This window comes from Camelus bactrianus, chromosome 5 (genome assembly GCF_048773025.1).
Source record: "Camelus bactrianus isolate YW-2024 breed Bactrian camel chromosome 5, ASM4877302v1, whole genome shotgun sequence".
Taxonomy (NCBI): domain Eukaryota; kingdom Metazoa; phylum Chordata; class Mammalia; order Artiodactyla; family Camelidae; genus Camelus; species Camelus bactrianus.
The window spans coordinates 63,951,476-63,977,265 of record NC_133543.1 but is presented as its reverse complement, the minus strand read 5'-3'; the positions used below and the strand labels follow the sequence as shown (position 1 = coordinate 63,977,265).

Below are 25,790 nucleotides of genomic sequence, written 5' to 3'. Positions count from 1 at the left end.
TTTTCTGTAAAACAGAGATACTAGTGATTGGGAAGTAAAAGGTGAGAGGTGGAGGGATTTCCGGCATGCTGTCAATATTGTATTTCTTGATTTGGACAGTGGATAGTGTGTTTATTTTGTGATAATTTATCATGCATTTTTAATGTAAATTACACATTTTAGAAATATCTTAAAATTTTTAGAAATTTAATAATTAAATGCTCCATTTAAAGAGAAAGTAAAAAAAAAAAAAAAAAAACCAAGGTGTTTACACGTTAAAAGAAATATCTTAAATATAAGATTCAATGAAAAAGTGTAAGAAATGGTATACCATATAAACATTAATCAAGTGGCTATATTAATATTCTGATAAAGTATATTTCAAAGCAAATTAGCCTTTTTAGAGATTCATCACTTCATATTCAAAAAGGTTTCAGTTCACCCAGGAAATGAAGCAATTATAAATATGCATGCATCTAATAAAAGTGCAGCAAAATTGAAAGAACTAGATAGAAAAATACACAAATCCAAAATTACATTGTAGATTTGAAAATACACTTCTCCATCATTGCTTTAAGAAGCAGAACACATAAGTAAGGATATATATGATATGAATAACATGATTAACAAACTAAAATCAACTGACATATATAGACCATGACATCCCAAACCAGCCAAATATACATTCATTACAAGGGTACACCGAAGATTTCTAACAGTTGACCAGATATGCTACCTAAATTGAGCAAGCCTCAGTGAATGCAGATTGTTTTCCTGATAATAGTGAAATCAAGTTAGAATTCCATCATAAAAAAATGGAGAAAACTATATATTTAGAAACTTTAAAGTGTATTTCTAAGTAACCTATATGACGTATCAGAAACCACAACACATATTACTTTATATTTTCATTTATAGAAAAAGATTAACTATCAAGACTTCTGGTATACAGCTAAATCCATGATTAGAAATACTTCCTTAAGTGAATGTATTAGAAAAGAAGAATGTCTGAAAATCAGAGAGCTTAGCATCCATCTTATAAAATTAGGAAAAACGAAAAGAACTAAAATCAAAATAAATAAATAAAAAATAAACCAAAGGGAAGTAAAAAGAAAAACTGAATAAAGATGAAGTAGAAATTATTGAAATATAAAATCACAACAGAGAATCAACAAATTCAAAAGTTGTTTTTTTAAACTGATAAGCCCCTGTGATTGATCAAAAAAGAGAAGGCACAAATAAGCAACATCATGAATGAAAGGGGAACATCACTAGATACAACAGGCTTTCAGTTAGTAATATTAAGAAAAAATGTATACAAATAATTCTGAATATTGTGATGAAATTTCAAAAAAATAACTTATAAAATCTGACAAAAGAAATTAAAAAAAAAAAACAAAACCCTGAATAGTCTTTAACACTCTATGAAGAAAAATCAATTCCAGATGAATTTTTGGTCTGTGAAAGGCAGGACATTAAAACTTATAACAGATAATACTAAGAAACAATAGCCAGACTTCATATCAAGTTGGTTTCAGGAGAGGTCCTGAATTTTCTTCTTTCCACAGACATACCAAATGAACAGCTACACCTGGAGCAACTTCCTCTAAGAGAAATCCAGAAACTAGCTCAGTGACTCCATCACATCAGGAAATTAAGAAAGCACCCACATCAAAATGGGTAGGAAAGGCTGAGACACACTCTGCATAAACCACATCCCTGGCACAATGCCATACAATTGGGAGGGAACTTCCAAATCTGCTTCTCCCTGAAAAGCAAAGTGTTTGGACAATGCACATAGTACCCTATCTGAAGGAAAAGCGCCCCAAACAGCTGGCTCTGAAAGCCAATTGGGCTTTGATTAAAGAGTCTCACTAGATTATACCAAACGAAGAGTAGTTTTCAGTGGGCACATGAGCACTCATCACGGTTATCTCCCCACGGTTCAGTGCACAGGGAGCAGAAACATCTCCAAGTCTTCCCCTGGAAGGGATGTGAATGCATCCTTCACAAGCTGCTGCCTGAGGTTCCAGCTTCTAAATAACATCCATCTAAGATTCTCTCCAGAACCCGGGGCAGCCAGTGGGCACTTTGACCACCATCTCCCTCCAGCTTGGTCAAAAATAAAACTAACTCACCAACACCTCCCTAGTGAGGACTTATTCATACATCTACCACGCCAAACTTTATGTCCGTCATCATAGGGATGGGCCCCTAAATCACCTAGTTCTGATAGTCAACAGGCCTTGCATTCATGAGTCCCACAGGACTATATCAAACAAAGAAACAGTTTTTAAAAGTATGCAGGCACACTCCCTTCCAACTATGTAACTAGCACAGAGCCCATCTCCCAGTTTCCCTCCGGAAGGGGTTTGACTGCAAACCTCCTCGATGATACCTGAGGGTCCAGCTTCTAATCAGCCTACAATAGATAATGACTGTGATCCTCTACTGGGGACACTGACTTAGTGGCTCTTCAACTACTGGTAGCCACCAGGAACAAAGATCAAAGCCTTGACAATAAAAAAGGTTTGAGCTACCAGGAGCTCAGGCTGGGCTGACTGACAAGGCTTATCCCCTATATGAGGCCAGTCATTCAAAACTGAGAGATCCGGCTGTTTTATCTAATAGGCAGAAACCAGCACAGAGAGTCAAGAAAATGAAGAGACAAGGGACTCTGTGTTCCAAACAAAAGAACAATCACCAGAAATAAATCACCAGAAACCAATCTTAATGAAGCAGAAATAAGTGATTTACCAACAGAGTGTTCAAAATAATGGTCTCAAAGATGGCTTACTAAGGTCTAGATAGCAATGCATGCACGAAGCCAAGTGAGAATTTCAACAAGGAGAAAAGATTTAAAAGTACCAAACAGAAATCACAGAGCTGAAGAATACAATAACTGAACTAAAAATTCAATAGAGGAGTTCAACAGCAGACTAGATCAGACAATACAGAATCAGCAAACTGAAAGGAGAGACAGTGGAATTCAACCAATCCGTGGAGAAAAAGAGAAAAGCATGAAAAAGAGTGAAGATGACTTAAAAGACTTATTGGATATCATCAAGAAGACCAACATGAGGATTACACGGATCCCAGGAGAAGAGAGAGAAAACAGTGGAAACATTATTCAAAAAAATAATGGCTAAAAACAACCCTAACCCAGGAGAGAAACAACTATCCTGATCCTGGAAGGCCTAAGAAAACAAATCAGTCTGAGGAGACCCACATCAACCACATTAAACTTAACTGTTAAAAGTTAAAGACAGAGAATCTTGAAAGAAGTGAAAGAAAAGGGAACTTTTTACATACAATGGAACTCCCATATTGCTGCTGTGTATTTTTCAGCAGAAACTTTGAAGGCCCCCAAATTGGGATGATGTATTAAAAAACTGCCAACCAAGAATACTCTATCCAGCAAAACTGTCCTTCAGAATTGAGGGAGAAAGAAAGATTTTTCCAGATAAACAAAAGCCAAAGGAGTTGCATTACCAACAGGCTAGCCTTACAACAAATGTTAAAGGAGTTCTTTAAATTAAAATGAAAGGACACTATCAGCTATCAGGAAAACACATGAAAATATAAAGCACAGGTATAAGTAAATATATAGTTAAATTTGAGATATTCATTGTAATGGTGGTGGGTAGAGGACTCAGAGGTCTAGATTAAAAGTTAAAAGACAAAAGTACTGAAAACTGTAACATAGTATTTTGTTAAGGGATAAAATATAAAACTCTAAATTTTGACATCAAAAACATAAAATGGGCGTAGGCAAAAAGTGTAAAATACAGAGCTTCTGTATATGTTTGCATTTCAAATTGTTATAAGCTTAAAATGTACTGTTATACCAATAAAATGTTTTATGTTAGTGCCATGGTAACCTCACACAAAAAAAGCTATAGTAATCAAAACAGCATAGTACTGGCATAAAAACAGACACAGAGGTAGATGGGACAGAACAGAGAGCCCAGAAATAAACCCATGTGCACATATATACATACACACACACCCACATATATACATATTCAACTAACATAACAAAGGAGTCAAGAATGTGCAATGGAGAAAGCATAGTCTCTTTAAATAAACTGGTGTTGGGAAAACAGGACAAGCACATGCAAAAGAATGGAACTGGAGCCCTACCTTATACCATACACAAAATTCAACTCAGAATAAATTAAATTTGAACGTAAGAAATTATAAAACTTCTAGAAGAAAATTTTGGGGGTAAGCTCCCTGACATCAGTCTTGCATTTTTTGGATTTGACAGCAAAACAAAGACAATGAAAGCAAAAGTAAGTGGGGTCACTGCAAACTAAAAAGCTTTTGCACAGCAAAGAAAACCATCAACAAAATGAAAAGATAACCTATGGAATGGGATAAAGTATTTGCAAACCAGATATCTGACAAGTGGTTAATATCCAAAACATGTAAGGATACAATTCAATAGCAATAAAACTGCAAAATACCCAATTAAAAAATAGGCAGAGAAACTGAATAGACATTTTTCCAATTTAAACCTACAAATGTTCAACGGGTATCTGACAAGATGCTCAACATCAATAATCATCAAGAAAATGCAAATCAAAACCACAAGATATCATCTCACTGTTAGGATAAATACCAAAAAGACAAGAGATAACAAATGCTGGTGGGGATGTGGGTAAAGGGTACCCTAGCACACTGTTTGGTGAGAATGTAAAATGGTATAGCCATTATGGAAAACAGTATGGAGGGTCCTCAAGAAATTAAAGATAGAACTACAACATGATCTAGCAATTCCACTTCCAGGTATATATATGTATATACAAAAAAATGAGTGGGGAGGGTAACAGCTCAGTGGTAGAGCACAGGCTTAGCATGCACAAGGTCCTGAATTCAATCCCCAGTACTTCCATTAAAAAAAAATGAAATCACTATCTTAAAGAGGTATCTGCACTCCCATGTTCATTGTAGCAGCATTATTCACAATTTCACAATAGCCAAGGTCTGGAAACAAACTCAGAGTCTGTTGATGAATGAATAGATAAAGAAAATATGGTGTACACACACACACACACACCCACACACACCCACCCACCCTGTTTACAAAAACACTGATGAACCTGGAAGGCATATTATGCTAAATAAAATAAGCCAGACAGAGAAAGACAAATACTGCATGATAACACTTCCATGTGGAATATATATTTTAAAAAGTTGAACTCACAGAAACAGAGTAAAATGGTGGTTTCCAGGGGCTGGGGCATGAGTTAAATAGGGAGACATTGGTAAAAGGTATTAAGTTTTAGGTATAAATCTGAGGATCTAATGTGAAACATAGTGTCCATAGTTGGTAACAGTGTATTGCATAATTGAAATTTGCTAACAAAATAGAACTTAAGTTTCCACACACACACACACACATATTTAAAAAAAAAAAAAGAAATATATTTAACATTGGCTAGGAAAAGATTTCTTACACAGGACACAGAAATAACTCATCAAAAATAAAAGAATTTGAATGATAATAACTATTTCTTCAAAAGCCATAATAAGAGAAAATGAGAGGCATATATTGTGAGAATATATTATTATATACAACAAAGGATTCATTATGTAGAGTCTAAAAAACCCTAACAAATTAATAAGAAATAGAGGCACAATCTCACAGAAAAATGGGTAAGTAACTTAAGTAGATCCTTCACAAAATAGGATATCCAAATGGCCAATAAAGAACTGAAACTTCATTACTACTAAAAGAAATGTTAATTAAAACCTCAATAAGATGCCAATCTACCAGAATGGCTAAAATTAAAGTCTGCAATACCAAAGTGTTGAAAAGGATATGAAATCACAAGAACTCTCATTAACTGCTAGTGAAAGTTTAAACTGGTAGGATCCCTTCAGAAAACTCTTGAGCATTATCTACTAAAATTGAACACATACATACATACCCAACAGTCCAGCAGTTTTATTCTTAGATATATAGCCATAGAACACACTCACACACACACAACACACACACACAAATGTACCAGAAAGTTCATAAGTTACTACTCATAACAGCTCACATCTGGAAAATCCACATATCCATGAACAGTAGAATAAATTGTTGTACATTCATAAAGTGGAATACTATACAACAATTAAAGTGAATTATAACTATACACAAAGACAGTATGAATCTCAGAAATATAATATTGAAAGAAGCAGCCAGAAAGAAAACAACATGATTATATTTACATAAAGTTAAAAAAACAGGCAACACTAATCTATTGTGGTAGAAATCAAGAGGACAAAAAGAAGGCAGGGTGTTTTGATTTGAAGGGTACAGAATAAGGGCTTTTGCAGTGCAGGTTATTTTATTGTTCATATCAGAGGTTTACATAGGTTTGTGTGCTTCGTGATAATTTACTGAACACAAAAATTTGTACTTTCTAAATGCTTTTAATTTTAATTAAAAAGTTAAAATATTAGTATAATATATATATGAGAAATTATGAATATGTTGATACATTTGGAAACCTAGGCAAATTGATCAATTTCTAGAAAAAGAAAACTTAAGAAGACTAACTAAATGATCCTAGATTTAAAATTTTTTAATTAAAAATTACCTAACAAAGTAACACCTTGCCCAGAGAGCTTCACCAGTAAATTCTATGAAACCTTTAAGGAAAAAAAATTACCCCAATATTCAACCTCAATCTTCCAGAAGAAAATAAAGGATGGAACACTTGTGAGGACAGCACAACTTTATGTCAAAAAAGACAAAATGAGAAATGAAAGTAACAGGCCTATCGCTGCATGACTTACAGAAGCAAAAAAGTGTTAAAACAAAACATGAAGAGAATGAATATAGGTGCACAGAAAAAGGATAATACATAATGATCAAATGATTTTCTATTTAAAGCAAGAAAACTTTGGAGCAGCATTTTAAAAATCAACATAATTCATTAACAGAATAAAGGCGAAAAAGCATATAAACATCAATAGATGTAAAACAAAAAATCCAACTGAACAAAATTCAACATCCATTCATAATGAAAGCTCTTAGTAGGTTAAAGATTTAAGACAATTTCCTTAATATGTTAAGACCTAAAAAAAAAGTAAGCAGGGATTCTTAATTACAAAATGTTAAGTTTTCTCTCTCAGATTGGGAACAAAAAGAGAGCCTTCTTCAACACAGACTGATGATAATAGTTTAATAAGTCAAGAAAAACAGCTATAGGATTGAAAAGGGAGAAATAAAGTTGACATCTGTAGAAAACACTATTAGGTATCTAGAAAGTCTAAAATAATCTGCAGATAAATTATTAGGAACAATCATTGAAGTTACCCAGGTTGAGGACCAATATAGAAAAATTAGTTTTATTTCATTATAACATCAATAAATATAAAATAAAGTGTAAAAGATACTCTTTAAAATATAAAAATCTAGTTTCTAGGGATAAATCTAATGAATAAAATTTAAGACACGGAAGTATAAACATTATTGGGAGAAATTAAAGGAAATTTAATTATGTTCTTGGGTTGGAAGACGTAACACTTTAAAAGATGTCAATTTGCCTGCAGTTGATCTCCAGATTAATGCCATTCCAATAAAAATCCCAGTAAGATTTTATTTTGCAATTCAACAAGCTCTTTAAAATTTAAATGGAAAGGCAAAAAGCTAAGAATGGCCAAGATGCTTTAGTTACCCTACTGGATGTCAACATTTACTACAAGGCTTTTGTACTTAAGACAGTACAGTACTGGCTTGATAATAAGATGGTAGGGAACTGCATGAATATACACAAATGGATATACAAACTAAGCTATAATATCAGAAATCAAGATAATGACAGAGGAGAAAAGAGAGAGTATTGATCAAAAGTGAATATAATGAGGCCTTCTGCTGGATTTCCAATGTTCTATTTCTCAGTCTGTGATTTCATGGATGTTTTGCTTTGTGATAATTTCATTCAGCTGTGTATTTATATTTTCTGGTCTTTTCTGTTTGTATGTTTTACTTCAGTTTTAAAATATACAGAAGTATAATACAAGTGTGATTTATTTCTGAAATGGGAAAATAGTATATGCTGGAATCTATCAACATAATCCTTAAAAATTAAAGGAGACATATCACATGATTATATTAATAGTTACTGGAAAAGATTTTTCAAAAATTAATAATTTTATTTCATAAAATGAAATTAATAATGTCATTTTCAGCCACAATACTACAAATAAGTTAGGAAAAGACACTATTTAAAGAGAATAATGTATATTTACCAAAACCAAGAGCAAATAACCTAACTGGCAAAACACCAAAGCTATTTCATGTAAAACACAGAATTTAACAGGCATATTGTTAACTGCCATGTCACTTAATATTGGAAGTTCCAGTAACTGTATTTAGACAAGATATTAAAGTGAGTATAAACATTTGGGAAATTTTTTTTAAAACTCTCATGTAACCATTAAGAAAAAACAGGTAACATTAGGAAAAATATATAAAATTAAGAGATATTGGTAAGGTAATTGGATACAAGATGAAAAACTATAGTGTTTCTCTAGCATTAGAAATCTATGCATGAATGGAGGAAAATATTTATAAAAATGGCAAAAATAACAAAATTACTTAGGAATAAACTTAAGCACAGAAACCAGTATATTTCCTATATCACATACTTATGTCATATAGATGTATATAATAAAACAATTTTCAAGGCAACTTCTAAACAAATAGAAAGGCATTCAATATTCAAAGAGAGAACAATTAACATTTAAAGGTACCAATTTTTTCAAAATTACAATAGAAAATTCCACCTCATCTTTCGTGTTTTAAGGATAGCCTATTCTGTGAAGGCTTCTCTGGTGACCCTACGTAGACCTAGGCACTGAGTTCTCTGTATTTCCTCTGATTTGCATACACACCTGCTTCATTGTTGTTCTTATACTGGGTTATGCTTACTGGCATGACTATCTCCTTACTACACTGTAACAGCCCTGGGTAAGAACCATAGGTTTTCTTTGTTCAGTCATTAGCACCATACTTGGTGTGAAGCAGGAGCTCAATTAATGTTAGTTGAAAGAATGAATTAAGAGACGATACAATTTTGTCAATTGCTGTTGCTGATGTTTACCTGATTCACAGAGGTTGCTTGGTCTCTTTGGTTTTCTGTTCCAATCAGCGTTTATCTCCTTCTACATAATCCAAACAACAAAACAAATAAACATCCTCAAAGGATTTTTTTCCAGGATTTGAACGTCAACTATTATTTATATACTTAAAATATAGAGATTTAGGACTTTGAGAACTTCTCTTAAATGTCAATTTTTAAGAAATGCATGAATTTTGATGATTATATTACATCTAATATTTACAGAATTCAAAAGTTCAAAGTTGTATCATAGGAGGGCCACAAGACTATCCACACATTTGTAATTTGCTAAGACTCATAGGTCTCAGAATATGGTTGTACTTACACCTAATATTTATTAAAATAAGAGGATACACTATGGGATAAGTAAGGGGAAAAGATATAGGCTGAGTCTGGAAAAATCCATGCACAGTCTTCCTTATGTTCTCTCCCTCCTGTGAAAGGACACATTTGAACATGGTTTTCTCCAACAATAAAAAACTCAGTAACACATATGTAACATTTCTGCCTGAGACATCCATTAGAAACTCAGCACTTGAGGTTTTTATTGAAGGCTGGTCATAAACACATCCTCTGCCTAGTGTACATCTAAAATTCTAGCCTCCCAAAAGGAAATCAGATGTTCAGCAAAAATCATATTGTTTGCAGAATCTAGGTACAGTGCAACCACCCAGTTCAGTTAGGGAAACTTCCCTATCAGTTAGGGAATGTTAGAAGAGCTAAGTTCCCAAACACTAGCCATAGGCCAGTCTTGCGAGCACGCCCTTATAAAGACGGTAGTCCCAAGCTTGCTATGTTAACTCTTTTCTGCATAACATTATTTATTTGTAAATTAACTATCTTAGGAGCACTGATTAGTAAGGAAGTTAATCAACATGATGGGACAAATAAGTATGTGTGCTTTGTAACAATGCTAACAAAAGAAGAAAAGTTTAAGTAGAGCTAGAAGGCAGAGAGTAGATTCTCTGAATAAATGAGGATTTGGCTCTCTAGACTAGTCCAGTAACTCATCCTGCTCAGGGTGGTAAGTCCAGCGCAATAGGCTTTTTATTTCTAGGTCTGAGAGCTGATCAAAGGTCACCAAAAATACTTTTTCTGACAGTGGTAGGCTTTGTACAAAATGAGGGAAACAGGATGTAATACTTACCATAATAAATATCTCATGGTATTTCTCATGATAAATAAGTTATTTGTGGACATTCAATACTCATTTTAGAGCACTATGGATGACATATTTAATAATATACACATTATTCAAAAAAGTTCAATAATAAAATTTACACACTATTTTTAAAGAAGATTTGGGGTTTTTTGTTTGTTTTGGTTTGGTTTTTAGTAAATGGCATACCCTTTGACATTTGTTGGGCACTAGGAGAACTTTAAATGTCAAAGTTAAGAAATTTCTTTTTTTGACTCAGCATGCTTAATGTAGACATTAACACAGTAAAATATTGAAATGTAAAATGTTTCTTTATAATAAAACCATGCTACAGAGAAGCATATTATGGTAAACAAACCACATTTACAAGTTTTGTATAATGTAGTCTCTCGATCATCATGCATTAGAGGACACGGAAAATGATAATACTTTCTAGTCTAATCAAACAGAATTCATTTGGAAAGAATTTTATACATTTCTAGCTTACTGAAATCTCTTTCAAACCATGTTAACTTTTTTTTTTTAGCACAGTTGAATCGGTTAATACTGTGCTAACTAATGGAATGAAAGATGTTCTGACTCCTGTAATACATAGCAAGCTGGCAACCCGTAGAAAAAGTCTATGCTGTACACCAGAAACTAACACAACACTGTAAGTCAACTAAACTTCAATAAAAATAAATAAAAATCTGTGTTACATTCAGAAGCCGCACCCTTAATATTTGTCAGTAACTTTTCAACAGCAGGTAACTGACCACTGGTCAAAAGGGAATGGGGAGAGATGATATATCTGCCTCTGAACAATCCATCAGTAGTAGTCAAAGCCCAATCTGATACTTTCTCTGAAGGCTGCAGGTATGTACTGTGAACTACCATGTAGTTACCTATATTTAGGAAGATTATCCTAGAGCTATTAACATTGTTAGAGTATGAATCATTTCAGGGAATAGAGCTGTCCTGTATGGTCATTTCATGAATAAAATTTTTTATACCAATGATGATAAGATTGTACTTTCATTTACTGTTTGTGGGGCAAAAGAAATATTATATACCTCATTTTTTGGAGGATCCACAGAAGAGTGTGACAGTCTGGGAAAATTTCTTGTAGGTGAATTCTGAGCTGAAATAACTGAATTTTGAGCCGAGATACATACATCTCCTGGAGAAAAAAAGAGATACTTTTACATAGATGAGAAGATAATATTTCTGGAACAACAGTCAACGTTAATGGATAGAATTGATCCATGTTCTCTCTACAGAGCTGCCACAATAACTGGCTTATATCAATCAGGTATTTACTTGAGTTAAGAAAGTATCTTTAATAATAACATGACTTTTCTTTATGTTCACTATCTACAAATTTCCAGTGGTTCACCATTGCCCTCAGGAATAAGTCTGAGATCCTTATCCTCCATTCCTAATTTACTTAATATTATACCATCTTAGTCCCACAAACCACTGGCAGATTTAACTGTCTGCATTTCATTCAGTCTACAATGGAAAACCACTCACAACTTGAACAGGGGAATAATCAAAACTGTGTTTTAGGAAGACTGATTTCACACCAAGATGTATAGTAGATTAAAAAGAGGAGGAAGAGATCTGAGGAAGGTTACTGAAATAGTCAAGGATGGAGGAAACAAAGGCAGCAGCTGTGGAAATGGAACAAAAGAGAGGGAAAGAGAAACTAAAGAGTTAGAAGGTGGCAGCTGTGGGATGCAAAATTCAAGAAAGTAAGAGTCAGAGATAAGATAAGTTTTGTGCCTAAATAAAAACAGAAGGATCAGGAAGACGAGGAATTTGGTTTCTGTACTGAATGTCAGGTGGTCACAGGCCACTGGATAGAGGTGTGTAGTAGTCAGTAGTTTGTGTGTATGTAAGATGTGCTTGGGAGTGTTTTTAGTGACTTTCAGAAATCTAACAAAGTACAGAGAAACTCGCTATTGTATATTCCACTCAAGGGGAGATGGGAGATAGGATTTATTGTCTGTGGGGAACTGATGGCAGTGGAGTATGAGGAACCTCCTGGGGACAGTTCTCTGTACTGTAACCTACCGAACCATAGCATGTCAGTACCTTACTCTACCTATCACCAGAAACAGCGATAGTATGCACTCCAACTTTTCTACACTTTACAAGTTTCAAAAGTCGATTTCATCAATCAATCATTCAAATATAGGCTAATTATAACATCAAAATTCATAAACAATTTTACACCATGCTTTATCTTCCAAAATAACCATGGTTTTTACAATCAGGTAAAACAAATAACTTGAGAAACTGTATGATGAAACCACAATTAGGTACTTAACAAATGACAGAACAATTGTGAATGTTTTATTATTTTCTTACCTCTATCATCGAAAATATTTGATTTTTTACTTGTCTCTCCTTCTTTCTATATGGTACATTAAACATAAGAACATTCATTAGTCACTTTACTTCTGAAACAGATTTTGCCTTCTAGTAATCAACCAAATTAATACAGATTATCTTCCCTTTTATCTTCTAACTCTCTCATGAAAATTGTCTCTGGGACAATACTTATTACCAACCTTCTAGGATACCTTTCACAGGGATCTCAAATTGAACTAGTTCAAAACTGAGTTTAATATGTAGCCAGGTATAAAACTGCTCCTATTCCAGTACTCCATATTTTGTTTAAAGACATGGTAATCTATTGAATGGCTCATTCTAAAAAGTTTAGTCATTCAATTTGTTTCAGGGAAATACAATCCAACCTATTCTAATCTAATCAAATGCTTTAAAAACATATTGCTTAGAATAAAAACGAAATTTATCATCCCCAGCTCTCAATTTATTGCAATAACATTTTTCTGTGTCTGTCTGCCCCACTAGACAACGAGCCCTCAAGAGGAATGATTATGTCTTATTCTTCTTTGTATACTATGTAACCAATCTCTTCATTTTCCTATCCTTCTGCCTTAGTACAGGGCTTTGGGTAACAGGAGATACTCAATAAATATTAGATATTATTATCATTGTAATTGCTAAATGTTTGTTTGGATTAGTTTCTGCTAAATTACACAGTGAGTTTAGCAGAAAGGTAACTCAACATATCCAGGGAAAGCGATCAGTTCTCAGGAATAGACCCTAATTTCCCTAACCAGTCAGTAACATGCTAGAGAAGGAGATGGTTCATAGTAGTAAAATTTAACTAGATAAATTAATAATCACCATACACAAGTTTGAGACATAATTTTATACCTTTTGTTCAGTATCATTATCTTGTACATCTGGATGACAAGCACTAGAAGGTGCTGACTTTTTGTCAACATTCTTAGAACTACTTGGAGATTGATGGATAGTGTTTACTGAGGATCCTAAAAGTAAATGAAACAAACAGCATATTTTTTAAAGAACTCATTGAAGTATAAATGAAGTGCAATAAACTGTACTTACTTAAATTGCATGGTTTCCTCAACTTTAAAATGTCTACAACCATGAAGCCATCACTTCAACCAAAATAAAGCTTCTACTATCTCTAAAAATTTTCTCATCCACCTTTGTAATCCATCCATCTCTTTCTTCTCATCCTCTGACAACACTGTTCTGTACTTCTCACACAAGATTAACCTGAATTTTCTAGAATTTTGTATGAATGGAATCATATACTATGCACTCTTTTTTTGCCTGGCTCTTTCAACATAATATTGTATGTTTTAATAATTTTTCCTATTTTGATTTCTGAGAAGTATTCCATTGTATGCTTATGTCACAATTTTTAAATACACACACCTGTTGTTTGGGTTGCTTCCAGTTTTGGCAACTTACAAATACTTATGAACTTACATGCACAAGTCTTTGTGTAGGCATATGTTTTTCATTTCTGTTGGGTAAATACCTAGTAGTGGAATGGCTGAGTCATATGGTAGGTATATGTTTAGCTTTTCAGAAATGCCTAAATGCCTAATCCAAAGTGATTGTATCATCTACCATTCAGCAGTGCATCAGAGTTCTGATTCTTCCATATCCTTCTCAACATTCAGTAAGCATAAGAAAGGAAATAAGTAAAGATCAAAGTGAAAAAGAAACAGAAAAACAAGAGAGAAAATAAACTAACACTTGACTCCTTGAGAAGTTGAATAAAACTGAAAAGACAGATTGATCAGGGAAAAGAAAAGACTCAAATTTCCAACATCAGGAAAATTAGAGACTACAGCACAATAGAGTCTACAGATAATACTAAAAATAATAATAAAGGAATATTATGAAAAATGGATAGCAATACATTTAAAAATTTATATGTAAAGGACATTACTTACATATAAATTTCCTTGAAAAACACATACTATCAAATCTCATTCACAAATAAATGGAATATATAAAGAACTTTATATCTATTAAAGAAATGGAATATGTAGTTAAAAACATCTCCATAAAGAAAACTTCAGACTCAAATGACTTCACTTCTGAATTATACAAAATATCTAAGGAAGAATTTACACTAACTCTATACAAATTCATCCAGAAAATTGAAGAGGAGTAAACTCCTTTCTCAACTTTGAGACCAGAATCACTCAAATATAAAAATCTTTATACAGTATGAAACAGTACAAGAACAGAAAAACTGAGCCATTTCCCCCCATGAAAAGATGTAAAAGTTATAAATAAAATAAATTGAATCTAACAATGTATAATAAAGATAATACATGAGGCTTACTCCAAGAATGCAGGGTTGTTTTATCATTCAAAAATAAGTCACTCACCACATTAAGAGAAAAAAGGAGGAAATTCAGATGATTATCGCAAAAGCTCAAGGAAAAACATGATAAAATTCAACACTCATTCATGATGAAACTCCCTAATGAATAAGGAGTATGGAGGTATGTCCTTCCTCTGATAAAAGCTATCTTCAAATATCCAGAGCTAATATTCTAATTTATATCAATCACTTAGCCTTAAATTCTGCAACAAGATTAAGATGTACACAATCACCATTTTGTTCAACACTGTTCTGGAGGTCCTAGCCAGCAAGAAAAAGAAATGAAAGGTGAACCCAAATAATATCCCAGTAGACTATGCTGTAGAAATGGGAAAGGTGAAAAGGCATATGCACACTACTGTTCATAGCAACAGTATTTATAATAGCCAAGACATGAAAATAACCCAAGTGCCATCAACAGATGATTGGCTTAAGAAGATGTGGCATGGGTGTGTGTGTGTGTGTGTGTGTGTGTGTGTGTGATGGAATATTACTCAGCCATAAAAAGAATGAAATATTGCCATTTTCAGTAACATGGATGGACCTAGAGAATATTATACTTAGTGGAATAAGACAGAGACAAATACTATATGGTATCACATGTAGAATATAAAAACATCATACAAATGAATCTACACAAAACAGAAACAGACTCAGACTTATAAAACAAATTTATCATTATCAAAGGGGAGAGCAATGAGGGAGAGACAAATTAGGAGTATACAGGATTAACAGATACAAACTACTATTCATAAAATAGATACATTAACAAAGAATTACTATATAGCACAGGGAACTACAGTTAATATCTTGTAATAACCTATCATGGACTATAATCTACAAAAAATAACTGAATCATTATGCTGTATACCTGAAACTAATGCAATATTATGAATCAACTTTCTTCAACAAAAAATAAATTTTCTAAGGAAATGCAATTTTCTAAGGAAATTTCTAAGGAAATTTATTTCTAAAAAATAAATTTTCTAAGGAAATGAACAACAAATGTTGGAGAAGTAAAACTGCCAAATTTCTAGACTTACTATAAAGCTACAGTAATTAAGAGAATCCTGTATTCACATAAGGACAAACAGACCAATAAAACAGAAGATCATGTCCAGAAAAAGTTCCAACTATGTATGACCACTTTATCTTTTCAAAGATGCCACTGAAACTTAATGGTGCTGAAACAACTGAATGTGTACAAGATAAGCTTGGATAATCCTATCTTCTCAGATAGCAAAAAAGCTAACAAAAATCACTACAGTTGTGTCAAAGAGGACTCAAGAGTTACCTTCAAGGGGCTGTCACTGGCCAGAGCTGTCACAATTTCAGCATTAATAAGCACAATAATAGCAATGAATTTAAGCACATCGCATTTACATAAATCTGAATTCATAATACAAAACTAACTGCTCAACCAACAATTCCTCATTTTGAAAACTGATAAATGACGACAAAATATTAAGCAACAGTCTATTTTTCCTAAGTATCTTGTACCACAGTGTAACCAAATAGTAGTTGAGGGAAAGTTTCTTTTTATTAGACATTCTAGCTAATTCATGAAGAAGGAATGATGGCATTAAACTATCCCAATTTTGCAACCCCTAATTAACTCACAGATCAAGCCCTTGAACATAAATGGCTACTAATGTCACAAAGAGAAAGACAATGAGATATTATATGCCTCCTGATGGAAAGACACACCACCATCTATGAATCAGTCTTGCTAAAGAAACTGAACCTGAAAGTGTATAGATCTAACTAATACTTTACAGGAAATACTGAAGAAATAACAGAAGCCATATAGATGTAATCAGCAAAAGTTCAGTCTCTGAGGAACTCCACAGGACAAACAACTCAGTTTCTTCAACAAATAAACTGTAATTTTAAAAAAGAGGAGGGAAGGAGGAAAGAAGAAGGATATATGGAAGGAGAGCCTGTGGATTAAAAGAGACTCATTAAGACAAACTGTTACAGTATGTGTCAGTGTAGATTCAAAGTAACATCAAAATACTTTTGTGACATTTATGAGATTACTGGAAAACTGAATAATGATTAAATATTTGATCACATTTAAAGAATTATTCATTTGTGCAATGTGATTATGGTATTCTGGTTACGCATTAAAAATAATCCTTATCTTTTAGGTGCATATTGACATACTGATGGATGAAACAGTATGTGTGGGGTGTGCTTTAAAACAATATGGCAGCAGAGAGAAGTTGAGGGCACAGACAAAACAAAATTGTCCATGAGCTTCTGAAGCTGAAAGATAGGCACATAAGGATTCTGTTGGTTTTTGCTTATGTATAAAATGTTTGATGAGAAAAACCAAAAAAAGTCATTAACAAAATTATGGAAATACTTTCCACAAATAAGACAAAAGATTGTCTTTGCTGTATCTAAGAGAATATCTCATATAAATGAACCTCACATAAAATGTAACAAAATACACAAACAATAAGGTATACATTTTATTATATTTAAGAAATTCTGTATATCAAAGGATAAAAATAGAAACAAATCACAAATTGGAAGAAGATATTTGCTATACCATATATATATATATATATAAAACAGATGAATGTCTGACAAAAAAAAATCTTTCAAACTCATAAGAAAAATAACCCAGTAGGAAAATAAAGAGATCTGAAAACAGTTTCTCAGAAGAGGGAACATGACGCACAAATCCCATATTGAGGCATATAATCCCTAGAGAATCTCGTCCATGAGTACCAGGAGATATGTATAGAATGTTCAGTGCAATACTGTTCAAATAACAGATACTTCCACCAAAAGAAAAACAGATATAAAAATTGTGGTATATTCACACAATGGGATAGTCACACCGTGGGACAGGGTTAGTAGTGAAATGAAGTAAAATATCAGGTAACACATAGATAGAACTTTAGAAACAAAATGCTGAGTGTAAAAAATAAGTCACATAAGACTGTATATAATATCATATCAGTTACATTAAACATCAAAACCATGGAGAACACAATGAAAAGGAACAACAGTTTTAAGGTTTTGGCAGAAAAAACCTGACAATTTACCATTCTATATCAAGTGTAAACAGTATCACTCAAGAATCAAAGTAAAATAAAAATATTCTTAGATGAAGGAAAACTCAGATAATTCAGTTCAAGAAAATCTGTTCTCAAAGAGATGCTAAGGGAAGTTCTATAGACTGAAGGAAAACGATACCAGAAAGAAATCTGGGACCAGAAACATCTGAAGTGCACAGGCAACCAAAATGTTAACTATTTGAACAAATATAATAGACTGTTCTTTCCCTATTTAGCCACTTGAAATAATGATTACTTTGTCTGAATGGGTGTTTGATGTACGTAGATGTAATACATAAGATACCCAAACAAAGGGGAGAGGGATAAGGAGACACTTATAGTTGTAAGGTTTCCATGTTCCACTAAAGCGGTAGAATATTTAGTTAGAGTTGACTGTGCAAAGATAACTAAGTAAATTCTTACCTAGAACAATCACTAAAAAAAATCTGTAAAAGAGACATAATAAAAACAATAGTCATGGACAACTGGAAATCAAATTATAAAGATACCATGTACAATAGTACCAAAAATGAAGCACTTATGTATAAATATAACACAAGATTTCTATGCTGAAAACTACAAAATACTTATGAACGAAATCAAGGACAATCTAAACAAATAGAAAGAGACGCCATGTTTATGAATGGGAAGATCCTGTATAGTAAACATTTCTTTTCTCCTTAAATCTATCTATAGATTGATTTAATATACTTCATTCAAAACTCCTGGCATAATTTTTGAAGAAAAGCTAATTATAAAATTTATATGGAAAAGGCTAATGAATTAAAACAGCCATAAAAAGTCTGAGGAAAAATAAAGTTGATGGAATTATGCTAATTCATTTTAAGACAATAATAAGCTACAGTAATCAAAGACAGTGCAATCTGAGCAAAGGGACACCCAGAGAATCAGAAACAGAAGCAGACACACAGAGCAATCAGGAACAGAAAATGAAAAGGCAAGTCACAGATAAGAGAAAATACTTGCAAATAACATACCTAAAAAAGACTTCTATTCAGAATATATAAATAACTCCCAAAACTCAACAGTAGGAAAACTATCCAATTACAAATGAGCAAAAAGCTTCAGCAGATACTTCACCAAGAAGGATTTACAAAAGGCAAACAGCATATGAAAATATATTATTAGCCATCAGGGAAATACAAATGAAAACCACAGTGAGATTACCACTATGTCTATCAGAATGACTAAATAAAAATTACTGATAATAACAATGTTTGCAAGGATGCATGGCAAATGGATCTCTTGTGCATTACTAATTGGAATGGAAAATGTTATAGCCACTCTGGAAAACAGTTGGGCAGTTCTTTATAAACTTAAATATACACAACAATCCCTTGTTCACATAAAAAGCTTACTACAAATGCTTCTAATCTTTCTATTCATAATCACTAATATCTGGAAATGGCCAAATATCCTTCAAATGATACATGCATAAACAAACTCTGGTGTATAATATACACATAATGGAATACTACTCAGCAATAAAAAGGAGTAAACTTCTGACAAAAAATTTGAATAAATTTCAAAGGCATAATGCTGAGTGAAAGGAGTAATTATCAAAAGGTCAAATACCATTAATCTGATTCCATTTATAAGGCATTCCCCAAAGGAAAAAGATAGATAGTGATACAGAATACATCAGTGACTGCCTGGGGTTATTAGCGGGAGGGAGAAAGGTGTCACGGCAGGACATTTTTGGACTGTTGGGGATGTTCTTATGTGATTGTGGTAGAAGTCATGCAAATACATATGTGTGTTAAAATTCATGCAATTAGACAAAAAAATTCCATTTTGCTTTAGGGTAATTTAGAAATAAAAATAAATTACCTCAGGATTTCTTTTTTTTTTTTTTTTGAGAGTGAAAAAATAGAGTCAAGATCAGAAGCAAGCCTACAGAGAATTCAGGGTTCTGCACTCTGCTTGAAGAATTGACAACTACAAAACGTGAGGCAAACTGCCCATAAGAGTGTAAAGGCTGTGACACTGTATGGAGTTTATACTTGGCTCAACAGTGAAATGGATACTAAAGAGGTTTGATTATGGTGGAGGGGGAAGAGGGGTACTTTTGATAATACATAACGAACTGTGATGTCACTAGTGTACGTTTCTAAAACTCACAAAGAAGACAGAATGATTCACATGTCATTCTCTTAGAACAGAAAGTAGAAATAGACCCCCTCCCCTCAGTTATGTATCAATATAGTTTCAGAATTCATATTTTAATGGAATACATTTCCCAGCTATGCTTAATTAAATTTAGTTTTGATCCTTGCAGTTATCACAGATAGACTGGTACCCTGATGAAGCTGAAAATATTTTCCATCTACCCCCACTTCCTCCAATATCACTGAGATTTTTTTTGACCAATTTGGCCTGCATTAAACACTGGAGTTTTAGAAGATCTTTCTGCGTGAGACTGAGAATTTAGTTTTATTGTCTACATTTAGTAGGTGTGCAGCTGGTGTTGTCATAATTTTACGTGTTGTATTAACTCTTTGGTGTTTTATAAAAAAGCATTAGATTTTAAAAATGGGAGCTTAGAGCTGAATTAACTTCACCTCAGCAGTGCTGAGTGGAAGACAGCCTCAGCTAAGGCAAGCCTGTTTTCCCCCAGAGACTTTATGAGACTAATGAAACTTTATGTTCGAGGAAGATTTTAAACTTTTTATTTAGAATTTAACTGATAAAGACAAAGGGATTTAACTTTTACACTTTTTCCCTGAAAATTTAATATGTGAGAAGAATTCATATTGTTCAATTTTTAACAGTCTCATACTTTTGATAGTATGTTATTTGCAAGGTATTTATGCTGTCGTTTGGGTTCCTGGGATAAAACAGTGAGCTCTAATAGACAACATAAAGTAACACAGTATGAGATAAACAATAAAGTGATATTTCAATGGAGTTTACAGGGGGGTTAGAGTTAATGTATTTAATTTCTGACCTGCTTCAGAGTTTTCTAAAATCATTTTGAGCATTAAAAATTATTTTGCAATTTGTTATGTTTCACGCATTGCTCATTTAACAGCAACAGACTCATCATTTATTTTTTCTAAAATGATGATATAATAACTTCAAAACACTAAATCAGCGACTAGAGATCAAATTCTGGCAGCAATAGAGGTTGTATCACTGTTGGTAAGCATCACTCTAAATCAGTCATTTGACAACAAAGAACGGAGGAATTATCTGCATTTAAGCAAAAGAGGCCATCCAAACTCAGTCTTTCACAAAATACTATTAGTATTTCTTATCACAATATTCAATTACCATATGATCCCTTACTTGTTTTCTGGTCACCAGCAGAGTAAACTAACTTTATGTCATCAGAAATCTTCTTTTTCTTCTTTGGAGAATAATAAGCTTAAAGAAATAAAATAAATTTTTTTTTTCACCAGTGGTGATGACAGATTTACCCAAGATAGACTCTCTTTTCATTACCAAGAGGAAGTGAACCATGTGCTAATTTATATGCAAGTTTGCTGGGAAGTACTGGATAAGATGGAGGCATGTGCAATGGGAAAAAAGACAATTACCTTCAAATATTATCCCTTCAAGTTAAAAGATATACCCACAAGGATGGAATTTTCTTCTCTTTCTTCAGAGAGAAAAGCTAGCCGTAGCCCAACAGTAACATGTCATTTCCTCTGTGTAGAGATGGATACCAACATAGCTATTGGCTGGAGATCCACCAGCCCACAGTGATGACTGCAGTTTCTGAATGTGCCTCTTAGTCTGGCATAAGCAATCATATACACATTCCTCCTTTGTGACACAGGACCTTACAGTTCCTGTGTCTAACCGTTTAGGAAGACAAAAGATCCTTACAGCATGGGTGCTCAATGGGTTTTCATTAAAGCTGTCAAATGTGACAGTGATGTGTCTTCTCATTGGAGAAGATTAACCCAGTATTCCTTTCCTCTCTTATTCTCTGTCCCTCTGGAAGCTGTCTACTTAATGGAGGATGATAGCATTACTATAGAGGCATAATTCAATTTCACTTGTGAAATAGATATTCTGTCACCTTGTAATATAAATTAAATTCATTTGTATCCCACTTCTTCAAAAAAGTGGATCTGAGGTAACAAATGTTTAAGATGTCTACTTGAAACTCTACTGCAATTAAATGAGAAAGTTAACAGTTGTTGATGTAGGCAGGGATCAGCTAGTTCATTCAGCAACCATATATTTAGTACATATACACACAGTACCAGGTGCTGTGTGAACACAAAGGTGGGAATTACAGTATCACACATAATTAAGATAGTGGGAAGTATGAATAGTGTATTAAGAATAATACAACCTACTACAGGGATTCAAAGGAGAGGTATCTTCCAATTACACTTACTAAGAAAGATTTTTCATAGTGTTATTTACCATGACGCTTAAAGAATTGTAGGATTTGGATAGATGGACAGTGAACACGTCATCCCAGACTAGAAACTTAGATAAAGAGAGGCACAGGATTATAAAAGTTAACTTGTGTTTTAGGAATGGTCAGTAGTCTCATTTGACTGAATAAAGAGTGCTAACTATGGGCTAGAACTTGTGGGCTCTTTATGGGAATTCTCTTTGATCTCAGATGATGAAAGTGTTGTTCAAAGAGGTTAAGTAGTTTACATGGCTAGAAAATGGTAAAGCAGGACTTGGACTTCAGTGGTTTGGTTCCACAACCTATGCACTTCACCCCTAGATCACAGCGGACTTCTTCAAGGAGGTAATATGAAATAAAGTTAGGTTTGGGTTGGAACTTAGATGGTGATTAAGGCCTAAGATGTCTGAGCTTCATTTGAGAGGTAATGGGGATCTTTAAGTTTTGGGACCAGGAGAAGAAACCATTAGAACAGAATTTTAAGTGTAATTAGGTAGCAGTGGAGGCAATGGATTTGAGGTAGGTAAAAATAAGTGCCAATGGAGACTGACAAAGGGAGGCTCTCACCTAGAAATTGGATTGATGGGACAGATACAGGATTGATGAGATGCTATGATAAATGCATGGAAGACGTTCTTTCCTCATACACATGATCACAGATAATTAAAAGAAGTCTGCATTTTTGTATTCTGGCTATGAAATTTTAATTAATATCATTAATTAATTTAATAACTCCTATGATAGTCTTATAATGTTAAAAATCAAAAGATGCTAGTAGATATTGGGCATAGCAAACTCATGACTTGATGTTCCTCCTTTAAACTTCCTTTATTTCTTCCTTTTTAAACTCTCTTCATTCCTTTCCCTCTTTCTCTACCTCCTTTTCTTCTTCCCTTTGTTCTTTTCTGATACTGTCTATGCTTCATGGCTGGTAAGATAGTAGAATACCATGTTGGTGTGCAATAGCAATTATCTTCAGACAAGTTTTTAAAGTTTCAGTAGCAAAAAATACATTATTTTAAATATAGGGAAGTTAGTTAGAACTGCAGTATAGACAAGCTTATCTGCTGAACCACTTGATAAAATTATTTTAGTTTGTTTTAATTTTTACATATATGCCTACTTTTCAAATTGAACTGTAATATGGAAATGCCTAGAACCCTGCCCTGGCACAAAGCAGCTAGAAAGCCTAAGTAAACGCAGTTTTGTTAAAAAAAAAAATTACTTAAATATACAGACAAGCACTTTCTACACACCCACTTTAGCTCTTAATGTACTCACCTTCATAACATGGTCCATCTTGTTCTTTGTAATCAACTATATTTTTCCTCATCTCTTCTCTTTTAATGCCATTGTCTTGCATTTTTTGTAAATGATAAGCCATTTTTTTCTCTAGAAGGGCCTGTTTCTAAAATATTAAGAAAGTATATTGGTTAACATCAACTTGCTGTTTAGAAATGCAAAATAAATATTTAACATGTGACAGTATGTTGGAAATGAGGAGTTATTCCGATCTTGTGACTTGTAAGGTTATTCTGAGTACAAACTTGGAAAGGTGGTAAGGGATAAATTTCCATATGTGGTCAAACATTAAGAATACATTTAACCCTCAGATGCCATATACCTCAGGGAACTAGTCCAGTTTCAGTTCACACAGAGTCTCTTAATTCATAAGCTCTTCTGGTGAGTTTAGGCAATTTCTAAGTCATCTTCAGTTGGAGGATTCCTTAACCAAAAGTTACTCAGGCCTCCCACAGGTAAACGTAGTATCATACATGAAATATGGCTTCTCTTTGTAGATCTCTGGGCTAATACTGACACTGAATGTACCAAAAATGAGATAACTGAACAGAGGAAAACTCAGAAGTCCTCAGTAAATTACCTAGAGTAGTTAGTGAGAGAATGAATCAGTACATGTATGTGAGGAAACTACCCAAGGCCAAAGATAGGACCATCCCAAAGGACTCAAGAAAACAGTACCTGGCACCTACCAATAATGCCTATCCTCACCAGCCACCCCAGAGAAATTTCAGGGCAATGAGTTAAGTACTAGAATAGGTCTTGCCTTAGTAGTGGGGAATAACTAGTCCCAGATTAAATATGGCTCTGGCCCCATTAAAAAGCAAGACCTATAAAAAATCTAACCATTTCCAAAGTATCTACGTCCAAGAAAAAAAGCTAAAGAATATCTTTAAAAAGCTGGAAATATTCAGCACACAAAAAATAAAATTCACAATACGTGGCGTACAAAGGACACCAAACATATAAAGAAGCATGGAAGTATGATCCATAAAATCAGTAATCAATCAAAAATGACCCAGAAATAATACAAATGTTAGAATTAAACATACAAACATTAAAATAGATAACATAACTGCATTCCACACATTTTCAAGGAAAACAAGAGACATCAAAGATATAAGAAGGGCCAAAATCAATTTTTTAAAAAAAAGTGTGAAGAAGAGCAATGCAATGGATGCATTAATGACAGAGTAGACACTGCAGTGGAAGAGATTAACTAACATGTATTCAGGAAAAGAAACCATCCAAAAAGGAATACTGACAGAAAAAAATTACAAAATGAGGGGGGGGTGTGACCCTGCACCAAGAAGACGCTCGAGCTTCCAGAATGTCTGGCTTTGAAGGTCAGCAGGACTTGCATGTGGGAGACCCAGAGGGCTACAGGAAACAGTGTCTCTGCTCTTAAAAAGCACATGCAAACCTCACAAGCTCTGAGTCCCAGCGCAGAGCCAGTAAGTTGAAAGAAGCCTGGATCAGACCAACATGCTCATTCTGGAGAGACTCCTGGAGAGGCAGGAGGCAGCGGGCAGTTCCTCTGGGGAAGAGATGCTGGTGGCAGCCATTTTTGGAGGCTTATTCTACTATGAGGGCCCTGGTGCTGGCAAGTCCCATTCTGGAGCCCTCCCTCTAGATTATGAGCACTGTGGGATGATCTGCCCACCTGGGCCATACAACCAGCTGCAATGGGACCCAACACCTCCCAAAAGGAAGCTGGCACCTGCCCCAGCCAGCACAGGCCCCACAGCCAACACAGTCATAGGGACATGCCCTGCCCACCAATGGGCTGGTAACAGACATGAGATGCCCTGAGCCATGTAACCAGCTGCACCAGGACCCAGCCCTTCCTACTACTGGGCAGGCAGCCATCATATGAGGCAGGGCCTGACAGTCATCCAGACCAGGAGCTAGTTCTTCCTATCAGAGCACCCAAATAGTCAGCCCTGCCACAGAAGAAGCAACAGAAGGGATCATGCAGCCCCCAGAGGGGACACCTCCATAGCACATAGCTCTCATGACCAGAGGGGAATGTGCT

At 34.1% G+C, this 25,790-nt stretch overlaps 1 protein-coding gene across 1 annotated transcript in view; it reads right to left on the bottom strand.

The window, feature by feature from the left end:
* The window catches only part of FSIP2 (fibrous sheath interacting protein 2), an 87,955-nt gene that overhangs the window by 49,477 nt on the left and 12,688 nt on the right, over positions 1–25,790 (bottom strand). Inside the window, exons 8-13 of the mRNA XM_074363208.1 lie at positions 23,747–23,864; positions 21,355–21,447; positions 13,492–13,607; positions 12,616–12,661; positions 11,316–11,422; positions 9,087–9,147 (exon numbers count right to left, since the gene is read on the bottom strand). Of these exons, the coding sequence (XP_074219309.1) occupies positions 9,087–9,147; positions 11,316–11,422; positions 12,616–12,661; positions 13,492–13,607; positions 21,355–21,447; positions 23,747–23,864 (541 nt within the window). The remainder of the gene's footprint in view (positions 1–9,086; positions 9,148–11,315; positions 11,423–12,615; positions 12,662–13,491; positions 13,608–21,354; positions 21,448–23,746; positions 23,865–25,790) is intronic.